Here is a 24,114-nt window from a genome sequence, read left to right as displayed (position 1 = left end):
GTCGGCAGGAAAATTTTATCTGATCAACACTAGACCGTGAATTGGAGGTACATCCGCCCGACATCCCACTCTCCTTTCCACCTTGACCTCCACGGACTCCCACTCTCTCGTTAGGCGCACGTCGGAGTCTGCCCAGACCATCCCTCCTGATGCAAGAGGAAGGCGATTCTTCAAACTCACCAAGGCAGAGACGCTTTGGCCTCTTTCGGTGGCAAGCCGCCGGCGTGCTGCAGGTGAGTGAAGCAGGGATGGTGGTTTTCTCGGCCAGCCCTTGAGGTCGCATCATGACCTCCATCCAAGACTTCGACAAACAAATTTCCGCTTCGGACTTGGGTTCCAGCGATCCCGCTCGTGTCCAAACCTCGGCCGGAAATACCGTATCCCACACGTGTGAGCAGACCCGTTCGTCTCGCTTTCACTTGGCCGAATTGGAATAGAGGACGAGACCTTTCAGGTTACATCGCCTTGGGCCGGTTCAATGGAGAACAGCTTGACCGTGGGCGAGCGTGGGTTCAGCGTGGGTAGAGTACAACCCGAACTCCGTAGCCGCTCACAAGTGGATGGGATCGCTCAGCGTTGATTGCTGAAAGCTCAGCAAAGACCGGTCAGTGGACAGTGTCAGATATACGATGATCCGATTTCAGCCTTGGATATGCTGTCTATTCCCGAGAGTTTGGGCCCGCATCAGCTGTTGTGCTTCAATATCCTGAGTATTGTGCAAACAGCAACCACCACAAGGACAAGGTCTCGGACTGACAACACGGCATAGATCGGACGGTACTGGCGGCCTCAGGAACTAAACTGCTGAAGTACTGTCGAGGTCAGGCGCCACAAGAGGGAGCGCCCACCATGGAGTTACATGATGGCTTGTCAGCCCCAAAGCTTGTTCGTCCATGGAAGGTGGATGAATATGACCACAACTATACAGGCCGGCCTCGCCTCTCTTCGAATGCAGAAAAAGGTGCATTGCCAGGGGTTATCCCCGGGTTAGCGCTGGCCTCATGGCGAGACCCCGGTGAAGAGAGGGTGGGGGGTGGTGCACCAAAAGAGCAGTCTACGGTCCGTCATGACGAGACTGGTGACAGGACGAGACAGGTCCAGACAGTGACAAGCACATCGAGCTTTGATGGAAGATTCGGGGCCCCGCAAGCAGAGTTGCTTCTGATGTCTATCACTACCTACCACATGGCATGGCCTCTATTTGACACTTTGAGAGGCTTCTCCATCCATGCGCATCGCGTGTTCCTGAGCTATCCGGCTCCATGTGGGCTCACGCGCTTAAAGTTAAGTGCGACCAACCTAACACCTGAGCCTGAGCCTTATGAGCCTCAGCTCGAGATGTGGTTGGCTCCTCCGCTTGTCATGACCCTGGCAAAGCTTCAGATCTGTTCCGTGCCTCTTCCCCATTCAGCTGTTCGTGTAGACAGCCAAGCATGACCCCACCCCAGCTGGACAAAGTGGCCTTGGGTCCGCTAGCGAATCTGATGATCCTATAGACAACCTCCATCTGATGCGAGCCCAGTCCGAATCGATTCAGTCACTGCTCCGTGGCTACTCGGATTCCGCAGCAGGGGCAATGGAAGTGCTGGTGTTGCCGAGGAGTGGATGGAACCATTGTCTGGGCCAAAGCTGCCAAGATGCGGTCTTTGCGGTGGTAGTATGGCTCCCATCGAGCCCGAAAGAGGCAAATTCGTCCAAGGGTACTCATGAAGGCCGTTTTCACAAGCCAAGCTGGCCGGGGTTTCTTTCCGCGGCGGTCACGCCCTCGGGCAACCGACCCGGTGAGGAAGTGTTCAACGGCGCATTCTTAATCATAGACAGGTCTTGATGGAGGAGTTGATTTTGCCGAGACTCTTGAGTTGGCAGTCTTCTGTTGTTCTTGTTCTATAACCGCTCACTCTATCCTTTATATCACTCTCCTACTGTCCTTCAAATACCCCTATAATTGATATTACTCCTTACGAGACAATCATAATGCATATTATCGACGGCGGCGGAGGTGGCGGATCAGCCATTTCCATCGATTCCCACGAGAAATCTCGCATCTTTCCAGGTGTCCCTGTTATCAAGACCCTTCCCCTTGGGTCAACACGGGATCCTGCGACATTTCAAGACGAGCTCTTGCTTGCATGGACACTGGCATGTTCCCCCAAGTTGGAAGAGCTTCCTGGGAGTTATGACTGGGGATACATCCTCCCTGATGGCAGTGTCCAACGGCAGTCGTTCCGCATCGACAACTCGACCTTTGAGGCCGAGAGGACAACTTCACAAGCACTTGAGGGCATCAAGAAGAACGAAGCTTTGTCAGAAGCGTCATATTCACCTTCATCAGGTGCAAAGCTATTCTTTGGACAACTTCCCTACTCTCTCAAGACAGAAAGGGATCCGAAGGGAGACGAGGATGTAAGTGCCGATATTAAACTGACACATGATGGCTTGTGTGTCACCCCGCTAACATGATGTTCAGTCTCTATATCTCGAGGTCTCCGTTACCGACCAGTCGTTGGAGATCTCTGGACGACACTCTACCTGGAGCGGATCGAGCGATGTCGACCAAGAGGTCAGCAACTTCATCTACGTTCTCAAGAACGTCCTCGAACACCCGGACCGGCGGCTGGGAGACCTACTCGGAGCTACAACCAAGGACCTTGACCAACTGTGGCAATGGAACCAAGAGGTGCCGCCCCTGATTGAACGATGCGTCCAAGACATGATTTCCGATGTCGCCCGCGACCAGCCAGACGCCATTGCTGTGCAGTCTTGGGACGGAAACCTTACATACAAGGAGCTTGATGACTTGGCAACGCGCCTTGCACGCCACCTCCGATCCCGGGGAGTCGAGATCGGTACCAGGATACCACTTTGCTTCGAGAAGTCCCGATGGGCCATCGTTGGGCTGCTAGGGGTGATGAAAGCTGGCGGTACCTTTTCCCTCACTGACCCAAGCCAGCCTGAGGCTCGGTTAAGGACCATTGTCGAGCAGACTGGCGCCGAGCTGGTCATCACCTCGGTGGCTCAGAGCCAACTTGGTCAGAGGATCGTCGGTGGTGGCCAGGTTATCGCTGTCTCTGCCGACTTCTTTGATGCCATCCCCGAGGCTTCTGACGAGCCCCTGCCTCAAGTGCCTGCCTCGTCGCCCATGTATGTCATCTTCACTTCGGGCAGCACGGGAAAGCCAAAGGGAGTTGTCATCTCCCACGAGAACTACACCAGCGGTGCCATCGAACGAGCTCGGCAGGTGGGCTACAACTCTACCTCTCGATGTTTCGATTTTCCGTCGTACGCTTTCGACGTCAGCATTGACTGTATGCTCTGCACTCTATTCAGCGGTGGACGTGTCTGTGTTCCATCTGATGAGGCCAGGATGAACGACCTCAGCGGTGCTATCCGAGAGAGCAAGGCCAACATGGTCCATATGACGCCGTCAGTGGCTCGCGTCCTAGACCCCGACATTATCCCTGCGCTTGATGTCCTGGGGCTTGGCGGAGAAGCTGTCGGAGCCAGTGATGCGGCTGAATGGAGCAAGCATGTCCAGCTCGTCATCGCCTATGGTCCATCTGAATGTACTGTCGGTTGCACGATCAACAATACTCTTCATATCTCGACCGGCATTGGAAAGGCTGTTGGTGGAGTGTCGTGGATCGTTGATCCCGATGACCACAACCGGCTTACTCCAGTTGGAAGTGTGGGCGAGTTGATTATGGAGGGCCCTGTCGTTGGTATTGGATATCTCGGTGAGCCCGAGAAGACCGCAGAGGTGTTCATTGAGGATCCTACATGGCTTTTGGCAGGTCACGGCGATGTACCTGGCCGCCATGGACGATTGTACAAGACTGGTGACTTGGTCCGATATGACCCCAAGAACCCTGGGGCCATCGAGTTCGTCGGCCGAAAGGACCAGCAGGTTAAACTCCGTGGTCAGCGTGTCGAGCTCGCCGAAGTTGAGCATCACATCCGGGAGTGTCTGCCTCCCCGAGTGAAGATCGCTGCTGAGGTTATCAAGCCCGAGAACGGCGCACCAACATTGGTTGCCTTTCTTGTTGAACCCATCCAGGCCCAGTCTGATGCTTCAGGTAGTCTTTTCACAGAACCTTCACAGGAGCTCAGCGCCTCTCTCTCCCACATCGACTCAGCTTTGGGTGCCAAGGTTCCTCGTTACATGGTTCCGGCTGCCTTTATCACTCTGCAGTATATGCCATCGCTGGTGTCTGGCAAGACAGACCGCAAGAAGCTCAGGGAGATTGGAAATTCAATTCCCCGAGAGAAGTTTGGCAGCCTGCAGTCTGGTGACGGACAGGAGGATGAGCCTGAGACAGAGGCAGAGAAGAAGTTGCAAAGGGCCTGGAACAAGGTGCTTGGCGCCGAAGTCAAAGTCTACAAGCAGAGCAACTTCTTTGGCGTAGGCGGAGACTCACTTCGTGCCATGAGGCTTGTTGCTGCGGCCCGTGAAGAGGGACTCGGTCTGACAGTTGCTGAGATCTTCTCCAACACGACCTTTAGTGACATGGCTGAGAAGGCTGTCGAGATTGCCGAGACCTCTGAGGAGGAGAGGGAAATTGCCCCGTTCTCGCTTCTTGACCAAGATTGGGACATCAATGAGGCACGAGCCGAGGCAGCTACTCTCTGCGGTATCAAGGAAGACCTTGTAGAGGACGTTTACCCCTGCACTCCCCTTCAGGAGGCGCTTATGGCTCTCTCGGCCAAGGTCAAGGAGGCCTACGTCGCTCAGAGAGTGGTTGAGCTACCTGACATGGAGACTGCCGAGCGACTTGTCCACGCATTTGACGTTGCTCAGCAGGACTGCTCTATTCTACGGACTAGAATTGCCCAGGCTTCTGGTCGTGGCCTCGTTCAGGTTGTGGTGAAGGGCCATCTTGAGTGGTATTCCGGAACCGACCTGAAGGAGTATCTCGTCCGTGACCGAGACGAAGCGATGGACCTGGGCAAGCCTCTTGTTCGATACGCTGTTATTACCAATACCGAGGCTGGCACCGTCAACTTTGTCTTGAGCATGCACCACGCTCTCTATGATGGTTGGGCCATGCCCCTGATCGTTGAACGTATCAACAAGGCCTACACTGGTGGCTCAATCAGCCGGCCTGCTGAGTTTAAGCACTTTATCAAGTATCTCAACGGCATGGATCGATCAAGCTCTGAGGTGTTCTGGAGGGAACGATTGGATGGAGCCAATGGCCCTCAGTTCCCTGCCCTTCCTTGGCCTGGTTATCAGACCGCTGCCGACTCTCTCCTTGAGGTCTATGTGCCTCTTGAACACCCACCAACCAACTCCACTACAGCCACCGTCATCAGGGCTGCCTGGGCTCTCGTCGTTTCCCAATACATCAACAGCGGCGATGTGGTATTTGGCGAGACGCTTACAGGCCGAAATGCCCCTATTGTGGGAGCCGAGGAGATTGAGGGACCCATGATCACTACTGTTCCCATCCGGGTACAGGTCGACTACGAGTCTCCTGTATCTGAGTACCTGCAGGATGTCCAGGAGGGAACAGTTTGTCAGATCCCCCACGAGCACTATGGTCTTCAGCATATCCGCCGTCTCAGCCCTGATGCTCTAGAGGCGTGTGAACTCCGTACTGGCCTTGTTCTTCACCCGAGCACGACAGGCGATGATGTTTCTGGCGAGGATCTGCCTGCGGATCGTCTGGTCCCTGCTGGTGACGAGGAAGCTGCTCAGGAAGCGCTCAAGTTCAACACATATGCTCTCATGCTGGTGTGCTCCATTGACCCTAAGGGCTTCCTCATCATGGCGAGCTTTGACTCCAAGTGTGTAGCGAAGCCTCTGATGGAGCGGATCCTGGATCAGGTCAAGCAAACTGCACAGATGCTTGCTGAGAAGAGTCAGACTCGTCTAGGGGAACTGGCCTATCTCACTGAGGACAACTGGAGCGACATTCGTGAGATGGCGAGTGCCTCTGTTAGTGATGAGGCCTTGAAGGAGTACCCTGACCTCGTGTCTGCTTACATCGTCGACACACATGATGCCAGGCGTGTTCTTCCTAAGGGTGCTATGGGCGAGCTTGTCATCCGAAGTACTGCTGAACTCGAGTATCCTGCGATTGAGTGGCCTGCCTGGCTAAACACCTTGTATGGCGATGAGACCGCCAACCTCGAAGGCACTCTTTACAAGACTGGAAAGCTTGCTAAGTTCAACGCCACTGGCTATATCGAGTTTATCGATCAAACGGCCAAGACCAATGCTGCCTCCCTCACTCAAAGACGACCAGCGAAACGAGTGTCGGCCACGTCACGCAAGCAGCGCAAGCTTCGTGGACTCTGGAGCCGTGTTCTCGGACTCTCAGAGGAGGATATTGGTCTCAACGACAACTTCTTCCTTCGTGGAGGCGATTCCATCGCTGCTATGAAACTTGTATCAGAGGCTCGCCTTGCGGGTGTCAAGTTGACCGTTGTCCAGATCTTCCAGAAGAGAACCCTGTACGATATGGCCAACGCGATGGAGGAGGCCGAGGTTGTCGATCATGAAGTCGTTGAGATTCCTGCCTTTTCACTGCTCGAGACTGAGAACAAGGATGAATTTATTGACAAGATTGTTCGCCCTCAACTGGCAAACCCTAAGTGGAAGATCTCCAACGTCCTCCCCGCGAGACCCCTTCAAGAAGTTGCTGTCAAGGGAACTATTCAGATCCCTCGATTCTCAACACGTTACGAGCTCATGTACTTTGGCTCGGCAGTCGATCGAGCCAGGCTCATGGCCAGCTGTCGAGAGCTCGTCTCGCGCAATGAGATGCTGCGGACTGTGTTTGTTGAGCACGAGGACCAAGGCTACGGTGTCGTCATTGAAGACCTCGAGGCAGAGTTTGTCCACTATGAGATTGACAGCGAGGTCGAGGCCTTTGCCAAGCAGCTCTGTCAGCTTGATGTGTTGACCAAGATGCCTCTCGGCTCTGTCTTTGTCAAGTGGTTCCTCGTCGAGGGTGAAGATGATAAGGCCTGTCTCGTCTTCCGTATCTCGCATTCTCAGTACGATGAGATCTGTTTGCCCTTGATCCTCAAGCAGCTCTCAGCGCTATACGAGGACAAGCCTGTCCAGGAGACTGTTCCCTTCTCGTCCTACGTCGGCCACGTTGTTCGTGAGAACATCCCCAAGGCGGTTGACTACTGGAAAGAGCTTCTCGAGGGTTCTTCCATTTCGATACTCCGACCAGACGTGCCAGTTGAGAAGAAGAACCACTTTGCCATCCAGAAGACGGTAGACATCTCGTCAAGATCCAAGGACGTGACCGTAGCCACACTACCTACGGCTGCTTGGGCACTGTGCCTTGCTCGCCGTCTCTCAACACGAGATGTCACGTTTGGCGAGGTCGTCAGCGGTCGAAACATTGACTTCCCTAATGCTGATCTTGTCATGGGGCCCTGCTGGCAGTATGCCCCCGTGCGCGTCAAGTTTGCCCCCAGCTGGACCGTGTCAGACCTTCTTGGCCACATTCAAGATCAGCATATCGCCTCCTCGGCACATGAGGGCATCGGCCTCAAGGAGCTTGTCCGTCTCTGCACAGACTGGCCCAAGACGACGGACTGGTTTGACACGGTGGTGCATCAAGATGTCGACCACGTTGAAACCCTGGACTTCCAGTCCGCAAGCAGCAGAATGGAGACGGTCTACGTCCATGAAGAACCCCTGCGCGAGTGGAAGATTCAAGCCTTCCCCTCTGGCAATACACTCACACTCGAGATCGTCACGGTGCAGTCATGGAGCGGCTACGCAGAGGAGCTGCTCGAGGACCTGGCAGGCGTCCTATCATTCCTAGCCAAAGACCCTGAGGCGAGGTTGTTTGAGGATGAGCCAGCACAAGAGATTGTTGAGTAACGTGGCAGTTTCTAGCTCTGATTGTGTTTCAGAAAAATGGGCTATGCTTTTATGCCTTGATGCTTTACGTTACCTTGGTTTCTCGACTCTATGCTTTCTGGTTCTCGCTTTGGTTTCCCTTTTCTTTTTTATTATAATTCTCAAGATTCATCAAGGCCCAGGCCTATTTATTATTACAGTTCCTCCAACTCAAAACGACACAGGAACTTTTTTTATTTTTTCAAATCATGTCTTGATAGATTTTGGAGTGGGTCTTGTTAGTCTAGTTATTCATCTCAACGTGACAACTGTTTGTTTTATGCGAAAAGCCTCATTGTGATCGAGACTGGACAAGCTTTTGACGGAAGGATCCGTTACATCTCACATCATTGTCTTGACACGTCGACCTGCGTCTTTCTTGTCTTTGTTTGTTGGTCAGCTCTTGGAATCATGCAAGCCACTCAACAGCTTCACATCTTCCATGCATGAATGAGTGCATACCTTGACTTGTACATATCTGTCATGGAAGCTGAATGGAACAATATCGTTGAGGCATGTGATACCAACGGAATGTTCCGAGTCGAGCATCGATCGACCATGACAGACGCCATCGCGAGTCAATTGCATCATCTTCAGGAACGTAAAAAGTCACTACACCCTCTTTACGGCATCTACTCTACGGTGGACACGTGAAAGATAAAGACAATAAAAAATTGGGTGGTATTTGTGTGTAGACAGAGATATACTAACAAGACTAAAAAAAAAACAATTCGTCAGCGCTATCGTAATGCTGGCACCACATATCCATCCATCCGTACTCAAATGCTGGCTAAGTTATGTACCGCCTCCGCCTTCTAGGCCCGCCACGTAAGAAGCCTGGTATCGATATCGTGGGTGATTGGGTAGAGACCTGACCTTGCGCAGAAACTCCAGGCTCAAAACAATGACCCTGCCGTGGAGAGAAAGTCCGATATGACAACGTAGATAAGAGAAAACACCAGAGAAGCCATCTTCTCTCCAGTATGCCAGAGGCCGAAAAAAAATAAAAATTTGTGAAAGAAGGTACAGATCCAAGCGCCGTGCATCAGTCGTCAACGATAGTCCTCTTCATGTGATCGTAATCATCAAAAAATCGTGTTGTAGGGTTCCAACCATCATGTCTCCCTAGGCCTCTCTGTTGAAGCATTCTCTGGAGCGCCGATGCCGAGGGCCCGAACCAAACTACGGCGGATACCCTTTCCGGCCCCGCTCCCTGAGACATCGTCCTTGTCGCGCCCAAGCAGGCCAAAGCTCATGCGACGAGCCATGTTGTTGGAACCATCCTTCTCCTGGGGTGGAGTCGAGGGCTTCTTGGGCTTCTTCTTCTTAACGATTGGCGCCGGGGGAGCCATGGTCGGTCTCGGAGGCCATTCACCGTCGCGCTTCCAGCCTGAGACACAGGCGCGGAGCATGTCGGAGAGGTTGATAGGGCATGATGGTTGAAGGCTGTGGATGATGACCTTGTCGTAGAGGCTGAGGTAAACGGAGGGAGTGATCGAGGCTCGAAGCGGGTTGTTAGGAGGGAGAAGAGGCGGCGCAATTGGCAGCAACACCTCTACTGGATAATTTCGGCTCGATGGAGTCGTCGAAGGGGTGGTGTCCTTGGACTGCTGTTTTCGGAGGTCGTCGCTCCTAGCAAGAGAAGAACCATCGGAACCGTCGCTGGTCTGAGGTGGCTGAGTAGACGCTGTAGAAGAGCTGGGAGGAGATCCCGACATGGAGCGACGGAAAAAGAAGCGGCGGGGAGATCGCGGTGACACAGCGGGAGGTGAGACAGGCTTGCTGCGGATACGGACAGTTCGTGCGCCGGTCCATGCGGTTCGCCGTGCCTCGAAGCAGGCCAGTCCTTCGTTCCATTCCATTTCCTTGCGAACCGCCCTCCGTCGCTTGGCGCGCTTGGCGAGGACTGCAGCCTGAACAGCTGAGCCTACCGTGTTGGGGCTGTCGAAGCGGAACGGGGAGCGCGAAGGCATGGGCTCATCATCATCGGAAAGATCTGATGTCCATTCCATGCGCGGACGGTAGTGGACGGGGTCTTCCGAAACAGTGCTGTAAGTCGACTCGGCGTCGCTATTGTCGTCGTCATCGTCTGACGACTCAACATCGTCTACTTGATACCCATCGTCGTCGCGCGTCTCATCCAGAATTGGCATTGTAGGCTCGACTGCATCCAGACTTGTGAGCCGCTGGTGGGCTTCTCCAGATGGTTCGGATGTGGATGTCGTGTCTGCGACAGAGATGGAGCCGTTTGCGGGAGGTGGGTCAACCACACGAGAGGGCCATGAGAAATCCCAGTCATTCTTGACCTTGACCTCGAGATATCGCCTGACTGCCTCTTTTTGCTTCACCTTGTCCTTGCTGAGAAGGTCGGCGTGGTCATCGTCGCACCAATCTGGGGTAGAGGTGGACAGTGGAGCCGGCATTGAAACCGAGTGGTGCCTGAGCTTAGCGATGGGAGATCGCGGGCTCTTGTAAATGTCGGAGAATATCATGGTGGAAGATGAGTGTGAGTGTGAGTGTGCCTGGGCGTTACGGGCCCTCGAGGCAACCGTAGCCGAGCTTGCTGATGCTTGTTGTGAGGAACGCGACACACAAGGTGACTCAGAAACCGCTGTTAGACGTGGGATGGTAGTCGGCGTAGCGGCTGCGATAGCGGTAGCGGTAGCGGCAGTTGTCGACGGGGAATGCGGGGGAAGGGAGGCGACTTGGAGGAGAGGATGCACGGTTGTGGACGTGGGTGGTATGATGCCGGTTCTTGATAATGGTTGTTGCTGATCTTGTTCTTGTTCTTTGTTAGCGACTTAAGCGCCGTGTATTAGAGGACGTCTTGTCCCCGAGAGTTGTAAGTAGAGTTTGAAAGAGACAAGGTCCGTGTATGAAGGGTAGACACAACGGACAGGACAAGAGGGTAGGAAAGAATGATGAATGATTCAACAGGACCAACACCAGAGGGGAATGGGGTGGTGACTTGTCGTACTGGGGGTGCCCAAAGCTATATATGGGAGGCGGCGGTGGTGGTATCCTTGAGCGGAGGTGGCGTTGCGAGGTCAGGTTAAGGTAAAGCGCGAGAAGGATGGGACAGGGAGTGAATTAGACTGTTGGGTTGGCAGCTAGAGTAACAGCTGAGTGGCTTTCGACTTGGCCATAAACAAGTGGTTCTGCGCCTAGTCTGTTGACCTTGTCTCCTCATATGACAAGTGACGTCGACTTGTAACGCGGGGAAGAGGAAGGGAAGGGAAGGGAAGGGTAGACAGGGAGACGAGGCAGGGTCAGGGAATAAGAGGACGGGCCAGGACAGAAGCTGTCATGAGCCAAAGCCATGACTACTGGCAATTGGGATCCAAGGGTAGGTACGAGACAGTAGCCGGGTGCAGCAGAGAGCGTTGAAACGAGGCAAAAGGTTGTGCTCACTTAAGAAATGATCAACAGCGATGTGATATGATGTGAGTCTGCGTCTGCCTGAGCTGAGACTGAGACACGCTGGGGAAGCCGAGGAATTCGAGAAGATGGGGGATCAAGACAAGACACAAAAAGACGAGCTAGAACACGGCGAAAGGCGAGACAAGAGGAGAGTCTTTAATGTCAGGTAAGGTTTGTACAGAATGCACCTCGGCCGTGATTCAAGGGGGGGCAACAGAAGCTTGGATGCTCATGAGGTCCCTGTCCATGCGCGCTTCTCCAGTCTCCGGTTTTTGAATCTAGCGGTGATCGACCTTGGGCCGCCTTGACCCTGTCTCTCTGTGCTGTGCAGGACACGACGAGGAGAAGATGTAGAGATGGGAAAGGTGAGCTTGTCGACGACGGTGGTGGCCGAGTGGACAGATTATGGAGACGCGTGAGGGTAAAAAAAAAAACGGGTGACACCATGGGAGATTTGGGATATGGCCATAATACGAAAAGAAGAGAGATCAACTACTCACGGACGGCGACAGTCGCATCGATGGGCGCCTGGTCACGGACGGAGCCGACGACGGCTGATGCGACAGACGGATTTGGCGTCCGAGGCGACATGGTTGATCGGGAGAGGACGCCCGGACTCTCACTCAAGCTCGAGGATCGCGGGCAGGGGTCCAGAACTTGAACAGAGTCAGAGTGTAGCACGCTGCTTCTGCCGCTGTCTGGTCTGGAACCTGCTGAGCGACTCATTGGAGGTCTGGATGGTGGACGGACCCGTTCGTTCGTTCGTTGGCGCCCTGTTGCGTCGGGCGACAGCCGCTGCTTCTTGCTTTCTCTTGGCGGCTTGTGACCCAGGTCTCACGCCGCAAACCAAGCAAGCATTCAACGTCTGTTCCCATGAACCGGTTGGGGTTGGGTTTTTGGCGAAGGCGCGGAATTGACTCTTGACGGACCACGACCTAGCAAAACGTCCATCGACAGGCGACGGGACGCATGTGCGACTTTGCGGGCCACAAAATTTTTAGCAGCCACTAATGGACCCCAGACGAAGCAACCTAAGATGGGAACCCACTCTAGAAGTGCGACGCCCCAGCCTTGCCTTTGCCTCTGGCGTGTCAGAGAGCGGAAGCGTCTGTGTGGTGCGTGGTATTTTTCGGAGCGAGGGCGCCCGGCCGACGAAGCGATGGATGGACAAGATGGCGATGATGGATGGTGGTGGTGAGTGATGAAAGCGGAGGGGCTAGGTTCAAGGTCCAGGTCTTTCCATCCATGGATGAAAATGGCCACTGCGCACAGCCCCCAGCTACAGCGGATAGAGCCCTGTAATCGTAATCCATCCCCTGAAGCCGGACCGGAAGTCGATAAACAGCAACTGCTTTTTCGCCCTCCCCCGACACAATCACCATGTTTGGTAATTCTGTAGATACCTACAACCCATTCTATTACAGCAGGTTTCCTCTTAGGTCAGAAGCTACGAGTGGATCTCTTTGTCGTGTGACTCTTCTTTTTTACTCAACTCTTGACGACAGTGCCTCTCAGCGCGAGTGCGGGCGCGAATGCAGAAGCAGGGGTGGACGAGACTTTTACAGTGGGAACCAAGCCCAGCCCAGCCCAGCCCCCCCAGGGATGGAACACACACACACACGCAAGACACTTGAAAGCCGGGGCGCTCAATTGGGGGCTCTGATTGGTGAGGTACGAGTCAGCCGCTGGTTTACGCCCTGTAGGTGCACGGTCAGAGGCGCTGAGCCAATGTCCCAAGTCACATGATGTGTGAATTCCCGTCGAGACTTTTCGTGAATGCCCTCACTGTGGACGTTCCAGTTACACAGAGTGAAACAGAACAGATGGCACGCAATAAATGCATCAGCCAAAACACTCATTTCCCCAGTCTCCACATCTTGTCCAAGACACTGTCGACAATGACATGGTGGTGCCAAGACATTCATGGGTCTAGAGTGCAAGGCCCCCTCCCCCTCCCTTCAAGTCCACCTTATCCCCGGCAGAGCAAGGCTGCTTGTCTTGAAGGGCCCTGGTTCATTCATGCGTTGTCTTCTCCTTTTTTTCTTCTTTTCCCTCTTGCCCGTGCTCTACTTCGCCTCCGCAAGCACAGCCTTGTCTGCCAAGCAAGTTAGAAATCTTGATCAGATGGACTTGTCGTTGACAAAGCCCGCGGAAATCTGCCTCCGTCTGATAAAATGTGACTCTTGTTTTTCGGTAATCAGTTCCATGTGACGACTGACGTAAGGTATACGACGGATACAGAGTGTACTACGGTATGCATCATATGTGCGAGGGTCGCCTATCGCGGCTGTCGTTCAGCCTGATTTGATCGTCTCTTGACCGATACATCACTCCATCACTTGACAAAGCAAGTAATTCACCGCTGTCTGTGAGCAATCTATGCTAGTGGAGACTATCAGCTGTCAACCATTATCCTAGTCAAGGTCTAGGGTCTCTTCTCTGGCCGTCATCGCTCTATGCTATCATCCTCATCCGAGTTGGGGTTGAGCACGGTTGGATTCGTTCAACTGTCCAAGCCAGGGGAGGCTCTGCCAACACCATACACTTGATACGACACTCTATACCCTCACATCACGAGTCAATACATTCTCACATGTAGTCAAGGTCAAGTCACAAGAAGGTTAGGTAGAGTGTCTAGTCATTGCCATTTGATTCATGTTCGTTATCCTCTATCCTCATAACCATCACCGTTGTTAATCCATCCTATCCTTGCAACCATCATCACCCTTTTGATCCATCCTATCCTCATCACTATCATCACCATTTTTGTTTCCATCATGTCCTACCAGCCATCACCACTCTGTTTCCATCAATCATCACCTTGTGTCATCCTTCAAAACTTAGGCCAGTTCTCAGCGTTGAAAGAGTCGACAGACATGGGCTGGCCGAATGAGTCGAGCTGCTCGTACTGGTTGTTCTGAGCGAGGAGGTTGTAGTTGTACAGCTCCTGCTCCTCCTGCATGCGCTCGCCGAAGACGCCGGGCTGCTCCTCAGGGACCATGTACTTTGCCCAGACCTTGTTGTATTCCTCGTCATCTTGAAGGTTGACCGGATCCTGTTCCTGGTTCATCGTCTGTTGGAGGAACAAGAGTCCATCCTCGACAGTCTGGGGCGCCTCACGATTCTCGTCAAGGGTCTCTTGGGGGTGGGAGAGGAATGACTCGTCAGTACCGTGCATGAGCATGTTGGCGAAAGCCAGGTCCTTGGGATCGGACTCGGGCCAGGGAACGAAGTCATGCTGGGCAATGGTCTCAGGCTGGGTAATGATCTCAGACTGGACAATCTCTTGGGTAGCCTCGGGCTCAGTAGTAGTCTCGGGCTTGTCGGTGCTAGTCTCAAAGTCGAGAGAGATACCAAGACCGAAGCGGTAGTCAACGTTGCCGGAAGACTTGGAAGGGACATCAACCATCTCAGTGTCAGGGACCTCAGTAGTAGGCTCGGTGATAGCATCGGCAGCAGGCTGAGTAACTTGAGTAGGCTCAGTGACCTCGGTAGGCTGAGGCTGGGTGATGATAAGAGGAGCGTCGGGCAGGATCAGTTGAATGCTAGGCTGAACAGTGGGAGCGTCAGACTTGTCGGTACGAGCCTTCTTTGACTTGGTGTGATCCTCGGCATCGGACTTGCGCTTGTTGTTGGCAGTGGTCTTGGTGGGAGCGGCCTTGGTGGTAGTGACCTTGGCGGAAGAGGTCTTGTCAGTGATCTGGGTCTGAGGCTGTTCGATAGTTTGGGGCAGAGTCTCCTTGGAGACGGTGACGGTGTCGTTCTCGTTGTCGTTGTCGACAATCATGTCGCTCGCGGGCGAAGAGGCAGGGGGGGTAATGGCATCAGTGCCAGATGGGACATGCTGCTGCTGGAGATGCTTATTCGCCATGAGAATTCCAATGACGGCAATGTTGCTCTGCTTCTCCATCTCTGGGAGCACATTCATGGCAGACAGGCAAGTACCAAGAACCTGTTCGGGGTTGGCACCATCAGGAACCTGGACCTTGAAGCCGCAGATCGTACCAAACTGGTGGAGGTTGTTGGTGGTCTTGAGGAGGATGCTGCTCTGGGCATGCTGGGCACCGAGAAGGTATGCCTGATGGACGATGGTGTGAATGGAGTCCTGAGAAGTCTTGGAACCTTGATCGTTGGAAGAAATAGCCTTGAGTTGAGGATCGATGTTGTCTCCAGAGACAGGTTGCTAGCCAGTCTCAGAGGTACCCTCAGGCTTGTTGGAAGTGTTGGGCTTGACTTCAGAGGAAGAGACCCGGACCTCGTGGTCGCTCGACTTGCGGTTGATTTCGCCGTTCTGAGAAGACTGGCGCTGAGAAGAACCCTCGCCCTCGACGGTGACGGCAGACTGCTTGCCACGCTTCTTCTTGGACACGACGATCTCAGAAGGAACCTTGGTGATGGCCCGAGTGGCGGTGGGAACAATCTCAGAGGCAGTGGGAACAGCCTTGGAAGCAGAAGTCTCTTCGAGATCAGAAGCATCGGTAGAGGCAGAAGCATCGCCAGAGAGAGAAGCATCGCCAGTTGTAGAGGCATCGTCGGTGGCAGAGGCATTCTCGAGGGCAGCGAGTGGAGCAGCCTCCTCCTCGTCCACTCGCTTGGCGGCCCGGGCCCGTTCACAGAGCTTTTGAAACTTGGCGTGATCAATGGTAGGATCGAGAGTAGGAGGGGGGTTGACAAAGTTAGCTGGATGGGGGGCGACGGTCTGCTTAGCAGGAGCAGGAGCAGGGACAGCAGCAGGGACAGGATCCTTGCCGGCGGCAGTCTTCTTGGTGGAAGCAGGAGACTTGCGAGCAGCACGCTGCTTGGGGGGAGTGGGTGTCTTGGTATGTCCAACCTCCCGGATGAACTCCATCGGAGGAGTCTTCTGGGCAGAGAGTGTCTTCATATCAGAAAACATGCTTTCATCTTTGCCGGTCTTGGGTGCCTTGCCCGGGCGGCCTCGTCGGGCAGGCACTTTTCGCGAGGCCACGCCGTTGTCGACAGTAATGAATTGAGTCTCGTTGGCAGCCTTCTTGGAAGTCTTCTTGTAAGGCTTCTTGGTAGGAGATGCGGAGACCTGAGGGAAGCAAGGAGTTTCCTGCTGGGTCTGGGGAGTAGCAGGCTGGTTCTGGACGAGAGCAGGTTGCTGAGCGACCATGTGCTGCTGGACAGCAACAGGCTGCTGAGCAGAGACAGGATGCTGAACCTGCACAGGCGCACGCTGGACGACAGGCTGAGCCTGCTGATGGTTGACTTGCGCGACAGGCTGGATAGCCTGCTGGTTCTGCTGAGGAATCTGCTGCTTGTTCAGGTGAACAGCTTGCTCAGTGTTGACAATGTTCTGCTGAGGGACAGAGTAGTGCTGACCGACGCGGCGAACAGGCTGGACAGGAAGCTGGCGAGGCTGAATAGCCGCCTGAGGAGCAAAGCTCTTCTGGGGCTGGTTGACCTGCTGCTTCTGCTTGAGCTGCTGGAGCTGAGCGGCAGTGAATGCGACAATGGGACGGCCATTCGCGTCAAACATCTGCTCGCGCTGAGCGGGCTGAGCGGGCTGAGCAACAAGGAAAGGGTCGATGTTGGAGACAGGAGTCTTGACAATGTTGTGGGTAACGGGAGGAGGCTGCTGGAACTGGGTTCCATTGCCATGACCCTTGGGAGCAGAAGCGACAACGTTGACGAAGCCGTTCTGGGCGGGGGTGGGAGTGGAAAGACCATTGGCAAGGTTGCCAAGGTTGAAAGAAGAGGTGTTACCTGCGGCGACGTTGGCAGAAACAAGAGCCGGGTCGACGACGCCAGAAGTGACAGAAGTCTTCTTGGTGTTGTCCTTGGAGACATCAGACTCGGAGCCGTCAAGGTTGAGCAACTTGTTGACCGCATTGTCGTCAAGCTTCTCAAACTAAGATAAAGTTAGTGAGATGCAAATGCCAATTCGGGCGCGCGACTTACCTCCTGAGCGGACATGACACGCTTGTTCTTCTGAGAAGCAGCATCGTTGTTGCCAGCGGCGACGAAGTCGTGACCAGCAAACTCCTTGTTGTTGACGAAACCGTTGGTAACGTCAAAGTTGTTGGTGGGGTAGAAGCCGTTCATGGGCATGCTGTAACCGTTCTGGGGCATGAAGTTGTTCATAGGCATGAAGCGGTTGTTGGTAGGGAACTGGTTCGAGGCAGGGAACCCGTTCGCAAAGTCGTTGTTCTGCTTGGCCTGAGCCTGAGGCTTGTCGGCAGCCTTGGAGTAGTCGATAGGCTGCTGGGCATAGTGACCCAGGGCATCGTGGTAAGTCTGATCGACCTGTGAAATGCGTTTGTCAGTCGCCGCTTTCATCTCATGTTGTGCCGCTCCGGGAAGGGGGATGAAGATGATACTCACGCTCTGGCCAGGAAGCTGGGGAATGAAGGCGGTATCGAACGGGTAGCTCGCGAGAGGCATGCCGTTCGAGGTGAAGGCACGGTGCTCGACGCCGTGATAAAGGGTGTTGGGGTTGTAATCAGGCCCGTTGACCAGCTGGTCGACGTGCTCATGAGAAACGTGCTTGGACATGATGAAAATGATCTGATTCGTGTCTGTGACTGGAAAGAGATCTTTGTTGGAAACAAGCGACGTAGCAAGTCTCGAAAGAAGGGGGTGGTTATCGCGTCCGAAGACTGAAGTCGTAGAGAAAGGGGAGGTAAGGCGGAAGAGAATGAATCGAGACTGCGCGGCAGCAAGATTCAGAAGCGAAGAGGAGATGAAAAAGAAGCTCGACTATCGATGATAGAGAGCTAAGAAGGTAAAGTGAAGCAAAGAGCTCGTGTGTGTGTGAAGATCGTGATGTGCAGAAATGCGATTGATGCAAAGAGCTTGACTCCTGTGTTCTCGCGCTTTTCGCTTCAAAGTAAGATCAGAGTAAACCTCGAGAAGAAGTAAGACGATGATCCAGTCGTGAAGACGAAGAAAGATTTGATAGACAGAAGAGAAGTGAATGATATCGCAAAGTGTCAGATCGGTTGAACGTGTGCTGCGAAGCTTGGTGTTCAGGAATCTGACGATGGTGGTGGGAGAAGAGAGGAGAAGCAGAGGAAAAAAAAGTCCCAAGGTGGAATACCCGGCTGGCCTTGGAGGGGTCCGTGTGTCGTTCTCAGATTGTCCTCAGATTCGGTGGATCGTCCTGGCAGTGTCAAGGAGCTGTCAACACCTGGCGAGGTGGTGAGAACCCGGGCGGCCATGGCGTTTACAGCCAATGGGTGTGCAACCGGTTTCTTTATGTTTATCCATGTTTGAAAACGAGTGTTCGGTCTGTTTGGACGTTGTTCTTGGTGGTTTGGCATCGTGGTGTTGATCAGGGGGCAAGTTCGTGATGTTCAAGTTTTGGTGTTGAGATTTTGGATAGGGGGCTATATATACTACAGATATCTACGCATTGAGACTTCCAAAGGCACAATGATTAAAAATACATGTATTGATTTAATTCAATGACTTCCTATCACTGTCTTCTCATCACAATACGATTTCAATTCATGGTGTTGAGAAAAAATCTGCAACCCATTGTCTGCCTGCTGCACTGTCAACCAGCCGTCAGAAAAAATTTGATATTGACACCCGCCCACGACAAAAGCGGTAGATTAAAATGCACGCACTCAAGTCCATGATGTCATTCCTAATCCATCTGAGGCGCGTCTGAGTTTCCTCTGGCCCTCGCTGCGCCGATTGAGCCAGCGCCTGGGAGGCGGACAATGGCATGCAAAGGGGTCATTTCAGATTGCGCATGGGTCGATGAGCTTGAATTCTACGACTTCAGGAATTGCCAGAACAAGAGATTAAATGCTTCTGAAGATAATGAAATTCTTTTTATCCCGTTTGAAGCTCTGGTTGTTGTTCACAATGTCTCTATCAATGTGGTCGTTGCCCTCCTTTGAACCCAAACGGGCAAGTGAGGTTGTTCGTGACGCTGAGCATTAGGTACGTATCCTCAACAGCATTTCAAAGAGCTTGCGCGCGCGACCGTCCATGCATCCACTTTAGGTCTTTTAATAGCCATGACGTATTTGGTAACCATTCGGGTGATTTACGCCTCAGGTGGTCACTTGTCGCTCGAGGAGCTGCCATGTCCTGACCTTGAGCACGTGATGGTCAATTTTGTCTTCGAACCCACGATGCATCCATTGTAAACGAGTAAATACAAAGAAACCATGTGAACACCTATTGATCCCATCTGTCCGACTGTTTCCCATTGTGTAATCCCTGTAACGAGAGAACAAGCAAACGCTCGTCAAGTGTGCGCTTGTGCATGCGATCAAGCATGTCTGATTTTGAGCCTCAGACTTCCTCCACCAGTTTTCTAGAGACTGGCTTGGAAGCCGGCCCAAAGATTGTCCCGGCCGGGCTCTCGAGCATCTCCTCTGTCACTGCAACCCGCACACCACTCTTGTTGCTGACCCATCGAACAAAGGCTGGGTTGGGCTTCTGGCTGTCATCGCCCCCGTCTCCGTTCCCGGCTGCCTTGCGGCTGACCTTGGGCGCCTGCTTCTTGAGGAGCTTGTTGATAGTTTCCATCTGAAATTAATGTTAGTCCGTGTTGCTTCAAGACTCGAATTTTAGTCGCGCTGTCGTACCTTGACTTCCTCATTTCGTTTCTCGCTGAGGTTGCGGCGTCGTCGGGCCATTTCTTGGCGTCGCATAGACAGCTCTTCTGCCGTAAACACCTTCTTGGCTTGAACCTCTGCCCAAATTGTTAGTCCTGATAGATTCATAATATCACCTTAGACATACCATCGGAGAGTTTCATATACTGTTGCGGCTCATCCTCGAAGCGGGCTCGCTGACGCTTTGTCATCTTGGTGAGGTCGGGAGACTCGTCTTGGCTGCCTTCGTCGTCGCTGTCTGCCTCCTCTTCTTCCTCTTCCTCCTCGTCGCCCTCTTGGCCAGCAACTTCTATCTCCTCGCCCTCGGCGTCCTCGTCGGCCATGGTTTCATCTCCGAAGCCCATAGTCTCGTCGCCAGCATCGCTATCGGCTGGGTCGCTGAGATCATCATCGTCGTCGTCATCTTGTACCACCTTAAGAGCCGATCCTCTAGGCGCCGGCTTGGACCTAGATGGCTTGGAAACGGTAATGGTGGGAGGAGGAGGGGCGAGGTCCATGTCGATGTCGCCTTCGGCATCCTCTCCCTCGGCGTCGACGTCCATATCATCCTCGCCTTCAGCATCCTCCTCCATATCGTCGTCATCCTCCTCCTCTACCTCAATCTCTGCCTCTTCCTCCTCCTCCTCATCTTCATCGGGGCTGGAGTCGACTACGTAGCTCTTCTTTGCGCCCCGGTTTCGCTTGCCTGAAACAATTTCACCACCCTCAAAGCCACGCCCGCCACGTGTCGCCTGTCGTAGCTTGTTGGATGGCATCTTGACAGTCAAACTGAGATGGCGGTCACCGCCCGGCGAGGGGGCATCTCGGGAGACAGACACGCCCGAGGCACGACCAGACCGTCTCGACGACATGCTTCGTTCGCTTCGCTCGTTTCTTTCGGGGGAGTCAGCCATCCTGGCGTGAACGGAAATAACCTCATTCGCCCTAGTGGCCGCTGAGCGGCGCGGACGAGAACTCATGTTGGCAATATCCGCACTAGCGGGGTATTGAGTTTTGGACACCTATCTAAAGCTAGAGGGAAGAATGCAGGTGCGATAATAGATATTAAGAATGAGTAGGATGTGACGGGGTTTATATCTAGTCTCGTAAGGCTGCAAGTATCTCCAGATCAAAGATCAGATGCGCGCATGTGCCCGATGAGTCGAGGTTTAGATAAAAGTCGGACGATGCAAGAAAAGGGCGATCGGGAGGCAAGTTTGGAGTTTTGGTTGTGACGAGGCTGAAATAAGCTCAATTGTTGGGGGCGTCAGACCAAAGGGCAAGAGCCAACCAAGGAAGGATCCAGGGGACAAGCCAAGACCAAAGGTTGAGGCAAGGCAAGGAAGGAAGGAAGGAGCCCAAGGGCAAGCAAGGGTGAGATGGACTGGGAAGGTGCAGCTCCGTGGGATGTCGGTGGCGACGGAAAGTGCAATAAGTTGGGCACTGTGATGATATCTGGTGTCTGGTGATAAAGGGGATGGGACAAATGCCGCTTCACTGGTGATTGGTGAAGATCCGCTTGAACCCAAGATGGAGGAGCATGCAAGGCTGATGTCTGGACAATCGAACTAACCAGTGCCAGTTCCCGCTCCCGCGCCCGCCGCAAGCCAAGAAGAGGAGCAGGACGTTAACGCGAGACGTCGAGGCTGTGTCGCTTGACTGACTGGCTCTGAATCAGGGATTCGTACAGGCGGGCTTGCTGCACGTGGCTAATGATCATCCAGCATAGAGTGCCCCAGAAACAAGCATCCAGCATCGAGGCATCCAATGGTTGGATACGCGGGTGAGTCTGCGGGTGAGGATGGATGTTCCTTTTCCCACTTGTCGCCCAAGTAGGTGCTTCCTCCGTGCGGCTGCTATCTGACAAGCCCGGCACTTGTCCCTATCATTTGGCAATGGAAGGAATGGGCAATGTTGCAATGACGGCAGCCACCAAAAAATGACGAACGATGGTATTGGTGTTGATGCGCCCCAAGGAAAGGAGACGAGACAAAAAACGAATGACCACAACTCACCTGTCACAAAATTCGGTTCTCCTGTCGCACAAAGAGAGCTCGGATTCTCCCGCAATTCGCTGATTCTACCAGGGGCGTTCTCTGCAAGCAGGTTCTGCAGCTTGGCTTTAGGTGATTCAATGGCCTTGAACAGGGTCAGAGGCCAAGCCTACGGAGCGAGCGGTAATCCAATGGCCCCCGCGCGCAAGAGAGTTCCCCTACTGCTCCTCAACTGCTAAGCTGCCGCAGGTCCTCTGAGGCTTGAGACGGATCGCCGTTACACGCTGGTGATGTGTCGGCTGGTTGGTGGTTGACTGGTGCAGTGAGATTGGCTGATGCAGGTGGACGATGGCGTTGGTTCCTGCTGTCGCGTAGCTTTGCAGGCTGGTTCGGTGTTTGAGGTGAGTGTGGATGGCAATACGCATACGAATTGTTCACTCGGCAAGGTTCCAAGCCCCTAGCAAAGTCCTTGAAAGCGTGGCAAGTCGTTCACTTTGATGTTGATCTAGATTTGATGAGCTCTGAAGCGAATGCGCGTTTGAACCAGGTCACCGTTTCCGGGCGACCGTTCCGTTTTGATTCCGCTTTGGACGCCGTAATAGACGGTCCGTGCTGTACCGTCTTCGGGATACCTTCTCACGAACCAGTACGCGTCGCATGTATTCATGACCTCCAAAACATCGCAGGGAGCCAAAGAGTAGCATCAATACAAAGTATCACAGGCACATGTATAAATAAATATTGAGTTCCCTAAGCCTTTACCAGGTAAATCAATATTGGTAAAGAACGGCAGTTGCGACCTTCCCTCCCCACAAGAACCCCAGATTGAACCAACACGCGCTAGCTCCACCGTTTCCCGGCAGGAGACGCCGAGGCATGTGCGTGCCTACCTCGCCGAACCTTACCCGCGTCGGCATCGGAGAGCTTCAACTCGCCTCCTCTTTGTGTGATTCATGTTTATCGATCATCTCAGTGTTCCTGTGTCAATCGCGAAAGACGTAGCAAGATGAGCGACTCCGACTCGAACCCCGGCCAGCCTGCCATTCCCGACTGGCAAAAGACACAGACCGAGGACAACGAGAGCCAGAGCACCGAGCCGGCACCTACACCGAGCAGTTCGGCATCAGAAGTCGATGCGCCAGCGGCAGAGACACCCGCTGAAGAGACACGAGAGGCTGCGCCTGAACCATCTCCCGAAGAAGACAGCCTCACAGTTGCGCGACGCTTCCTCGACAACGATGCTGTGCGCCATGCGCCCCATGATAAGAAGGTCGCGTTCTTGAAGTCCAAGGGCATCGACGATGCCGACATCGAGGCTCTCCTTGGTCATGATGAGCCTTCCTCTGCGCCAGAGGTCCGTCCCCTTAGTGAAACTCATAGAACAGGTCGCTGACATCTCCTAGTCCGACACCAGGTCAGAAACCTCCGACTCGCGATCCTCCTTCGTCCCGACGCCGACCGAAACCCTCTCCCCATCACCATCATCCCAACCACCCGTCGACCGCCCTCCAATCGTAACATACCCCGAATTCCTAGCAAAGTCACCCCGTCCTCCTCCTCTCGTGACAACGGACCGTCTCTTCAACGCCCTCTATGCCATCACTGGTCTCTCCACCCTCGTCTACGGCGCAAGCCGCTACATCGTCCGCCCCATGGTGGACCACCAGGCCGAGGCACGCACAGAGTTCCATGATCTCACATCCCGAAAGATGGATGCCCTTGTCGCAAAGCTCGAAAAGTCCGTGTCAGAGGTGCCTCCCAAGAAGCCCGTTGCCGACGCCGCAAACGCCGAGGACAGCGATGCGGAGGATCCGACCGAGATGTTCCACCGGGACATGGGCACTCAGACAACCTTTCCCATCAGCTCTGTGACAGCCTTGTCGGAAAACGGCGGTGCAAAGGGGTCTTCTACCAAGCACAACGCCACCCAGCTTGCCAGCTTGAATAAGACGCTCTCTGGTCTGAAGGATGAGTATCGCTCACAGAGCGAGGGGATGGACAAGATCAAGACGGCCATCGACGTGCTGCGGGACGACCTTGATAACCTTACCTTTACGGGTCAGTCAACTATGGGCAGCTACGACTTGTATGGTCGGACGCGTAAGAACGAGCCTGATGACGAGATTCGCAAGGTGAGGGACAACATCCGCCGTGTCAAGGGTGTCCTACTCAGCACCAGGAACTTTGCCACGGCAAGATGATGGAGTGAAGCCTTTCGAGAACATAGATATTAATTTGCATCTTCTCCCGCCCCACGGGA

The 24,114-nt window shown here is 53.8% G+C and overlaps 5 protein-coding genes across 5 annotated transcripts; 2 read left to right on the top strand and 3 right to left on the bottom strand.

The window, feature by feature from the left end:
- Window positions 1-2,456: 2,456 nt before the first annotated feature.
- NhNPS7 (uncharacterized protein) lies at window positions 2,457-7,846 on the top strand (the record flags this gene model as incomplete). Its single annotated transcript, XM_003048446.1, has 4 exons — window positions 2,457-2,560; window positions 2,676-2,677; window positions 2,709-5,731; window positions 5,825-7,846. 4 exons carry the CDS (start codon window positions 2,457-2,459, stop codon window positions 7,844-7,846), a joined length of 5,151 nt encoding a protein of 1,716 aa, XP_003048492.1.
- Window positions 7,847-8,528: 682 nt separating this feature from the next.
- NECHADRAFT_71298 (uncharacterized protein) lies at window positions 8,529-10,557 on the bottom strand. The gene has a single exon (XM_003048243.1). The coding sequence runs from the start codon at window positions 10,354-10,356 to the stop codon at window positions 8,980-8,982; it is 1,377 nt and encodes a 458-aa protein (XP_003048289.1). The 5' UTR covers window positions 10,357-10,557; the 3' UTR covers window positions 8,529-8,979.
- Window positions 10,558-14,117: 3,560 nt separating this feature from the next.
- NECHADRAFT_83977 (uncharacterized protein) lies at window positions 14,118-17,800 on the bottom strand (the record flags this gene model as incomplete). The annotated part of the gene is made up of 4 exons (XM_003048242.1): window positions 14,118-15,451; window positions 15,488-17,156; window positions 17,207-17,551; window positions 17,630-17,800. 4 exons carry the CDS (start codon window positions 17,798-17,800, stop codon window positions 14,118-14,120), a joined length of 3,519 nt encoding a protein of 1,172 aa, XP_003048288.1.
- Window positions 17,801-19,555: 1,755 nt separating this feature from the next.
- On the bottom strand, window positions 19,556-20,840 carry NECHADRAFT_83976 (uncharacterized protein; the record flags this gene model as incomplete). Its single annotated transcript, XM_003048241.1, has 3 exons — window positions 19,556-19,792; window positions 19,852-19,976; window positions 20,009-20,840. 3 exons carry the CDS (start codon window positions 20,838-20,840, stop codon window positions 19,556-19,558), a joined length of 1,194 nt encoding a protein of 397 aa, XP_003048287.1.
- Window positions 20,841-22,860: 2,020 nt separating this feature from the next.
- NECHADRAFT_95697 (uncharacterized protein) lies at window positions 22,861-24,055 on the top strand (the record flags this gene model as incomplete). Its single annotated transcript, XM_003048445.1, has 3 exons — window positions 22,861-22,969; window positions 23,069-23,239; window positions 23,274-24,055. 3 exons carry the CDS (start codon window positions 22,861-22,863, stop codon window positions 24,053-24,055), a joined length of 1,062 nt encoding a protein of 353 aa, XP_003048491.1.
- Window positions 24,056-24,114: the final 59 nt, after the last annotated feature.

This window comes from Fusarium vanettenii, assembly GCF_000151355.1.
Source record: "Fusarium vanettenii 77-13-4 chromosome 8 genomic scaffold NECHAsca_11_chr8_3_0, whole genome shotgun sequence".
In the NCBI taxonomy this organism is placed as follows: Eukaryota; Fungi; Ascomycota; class Sordariomycetes; order Hypocreales; family Nectriaceae; genus Fusarium; species Fusarium vanettenii.
The sequence above is the reverse complement of the archived record's forward strand: the minus strand, read 5'-3'. Positions and strand labels throughout refer to the sequence as shown.

What these genes read in the sequence shown, in the direction of transcription:
- NECHADRAFT_71298 (XM_003048243.1), bottom strand. Translation starts at nt 10,356, where the DNA reads ATGATATTCTCCGACATTTACAAGAGCCCGCGATCTCCCATCGCTAAG.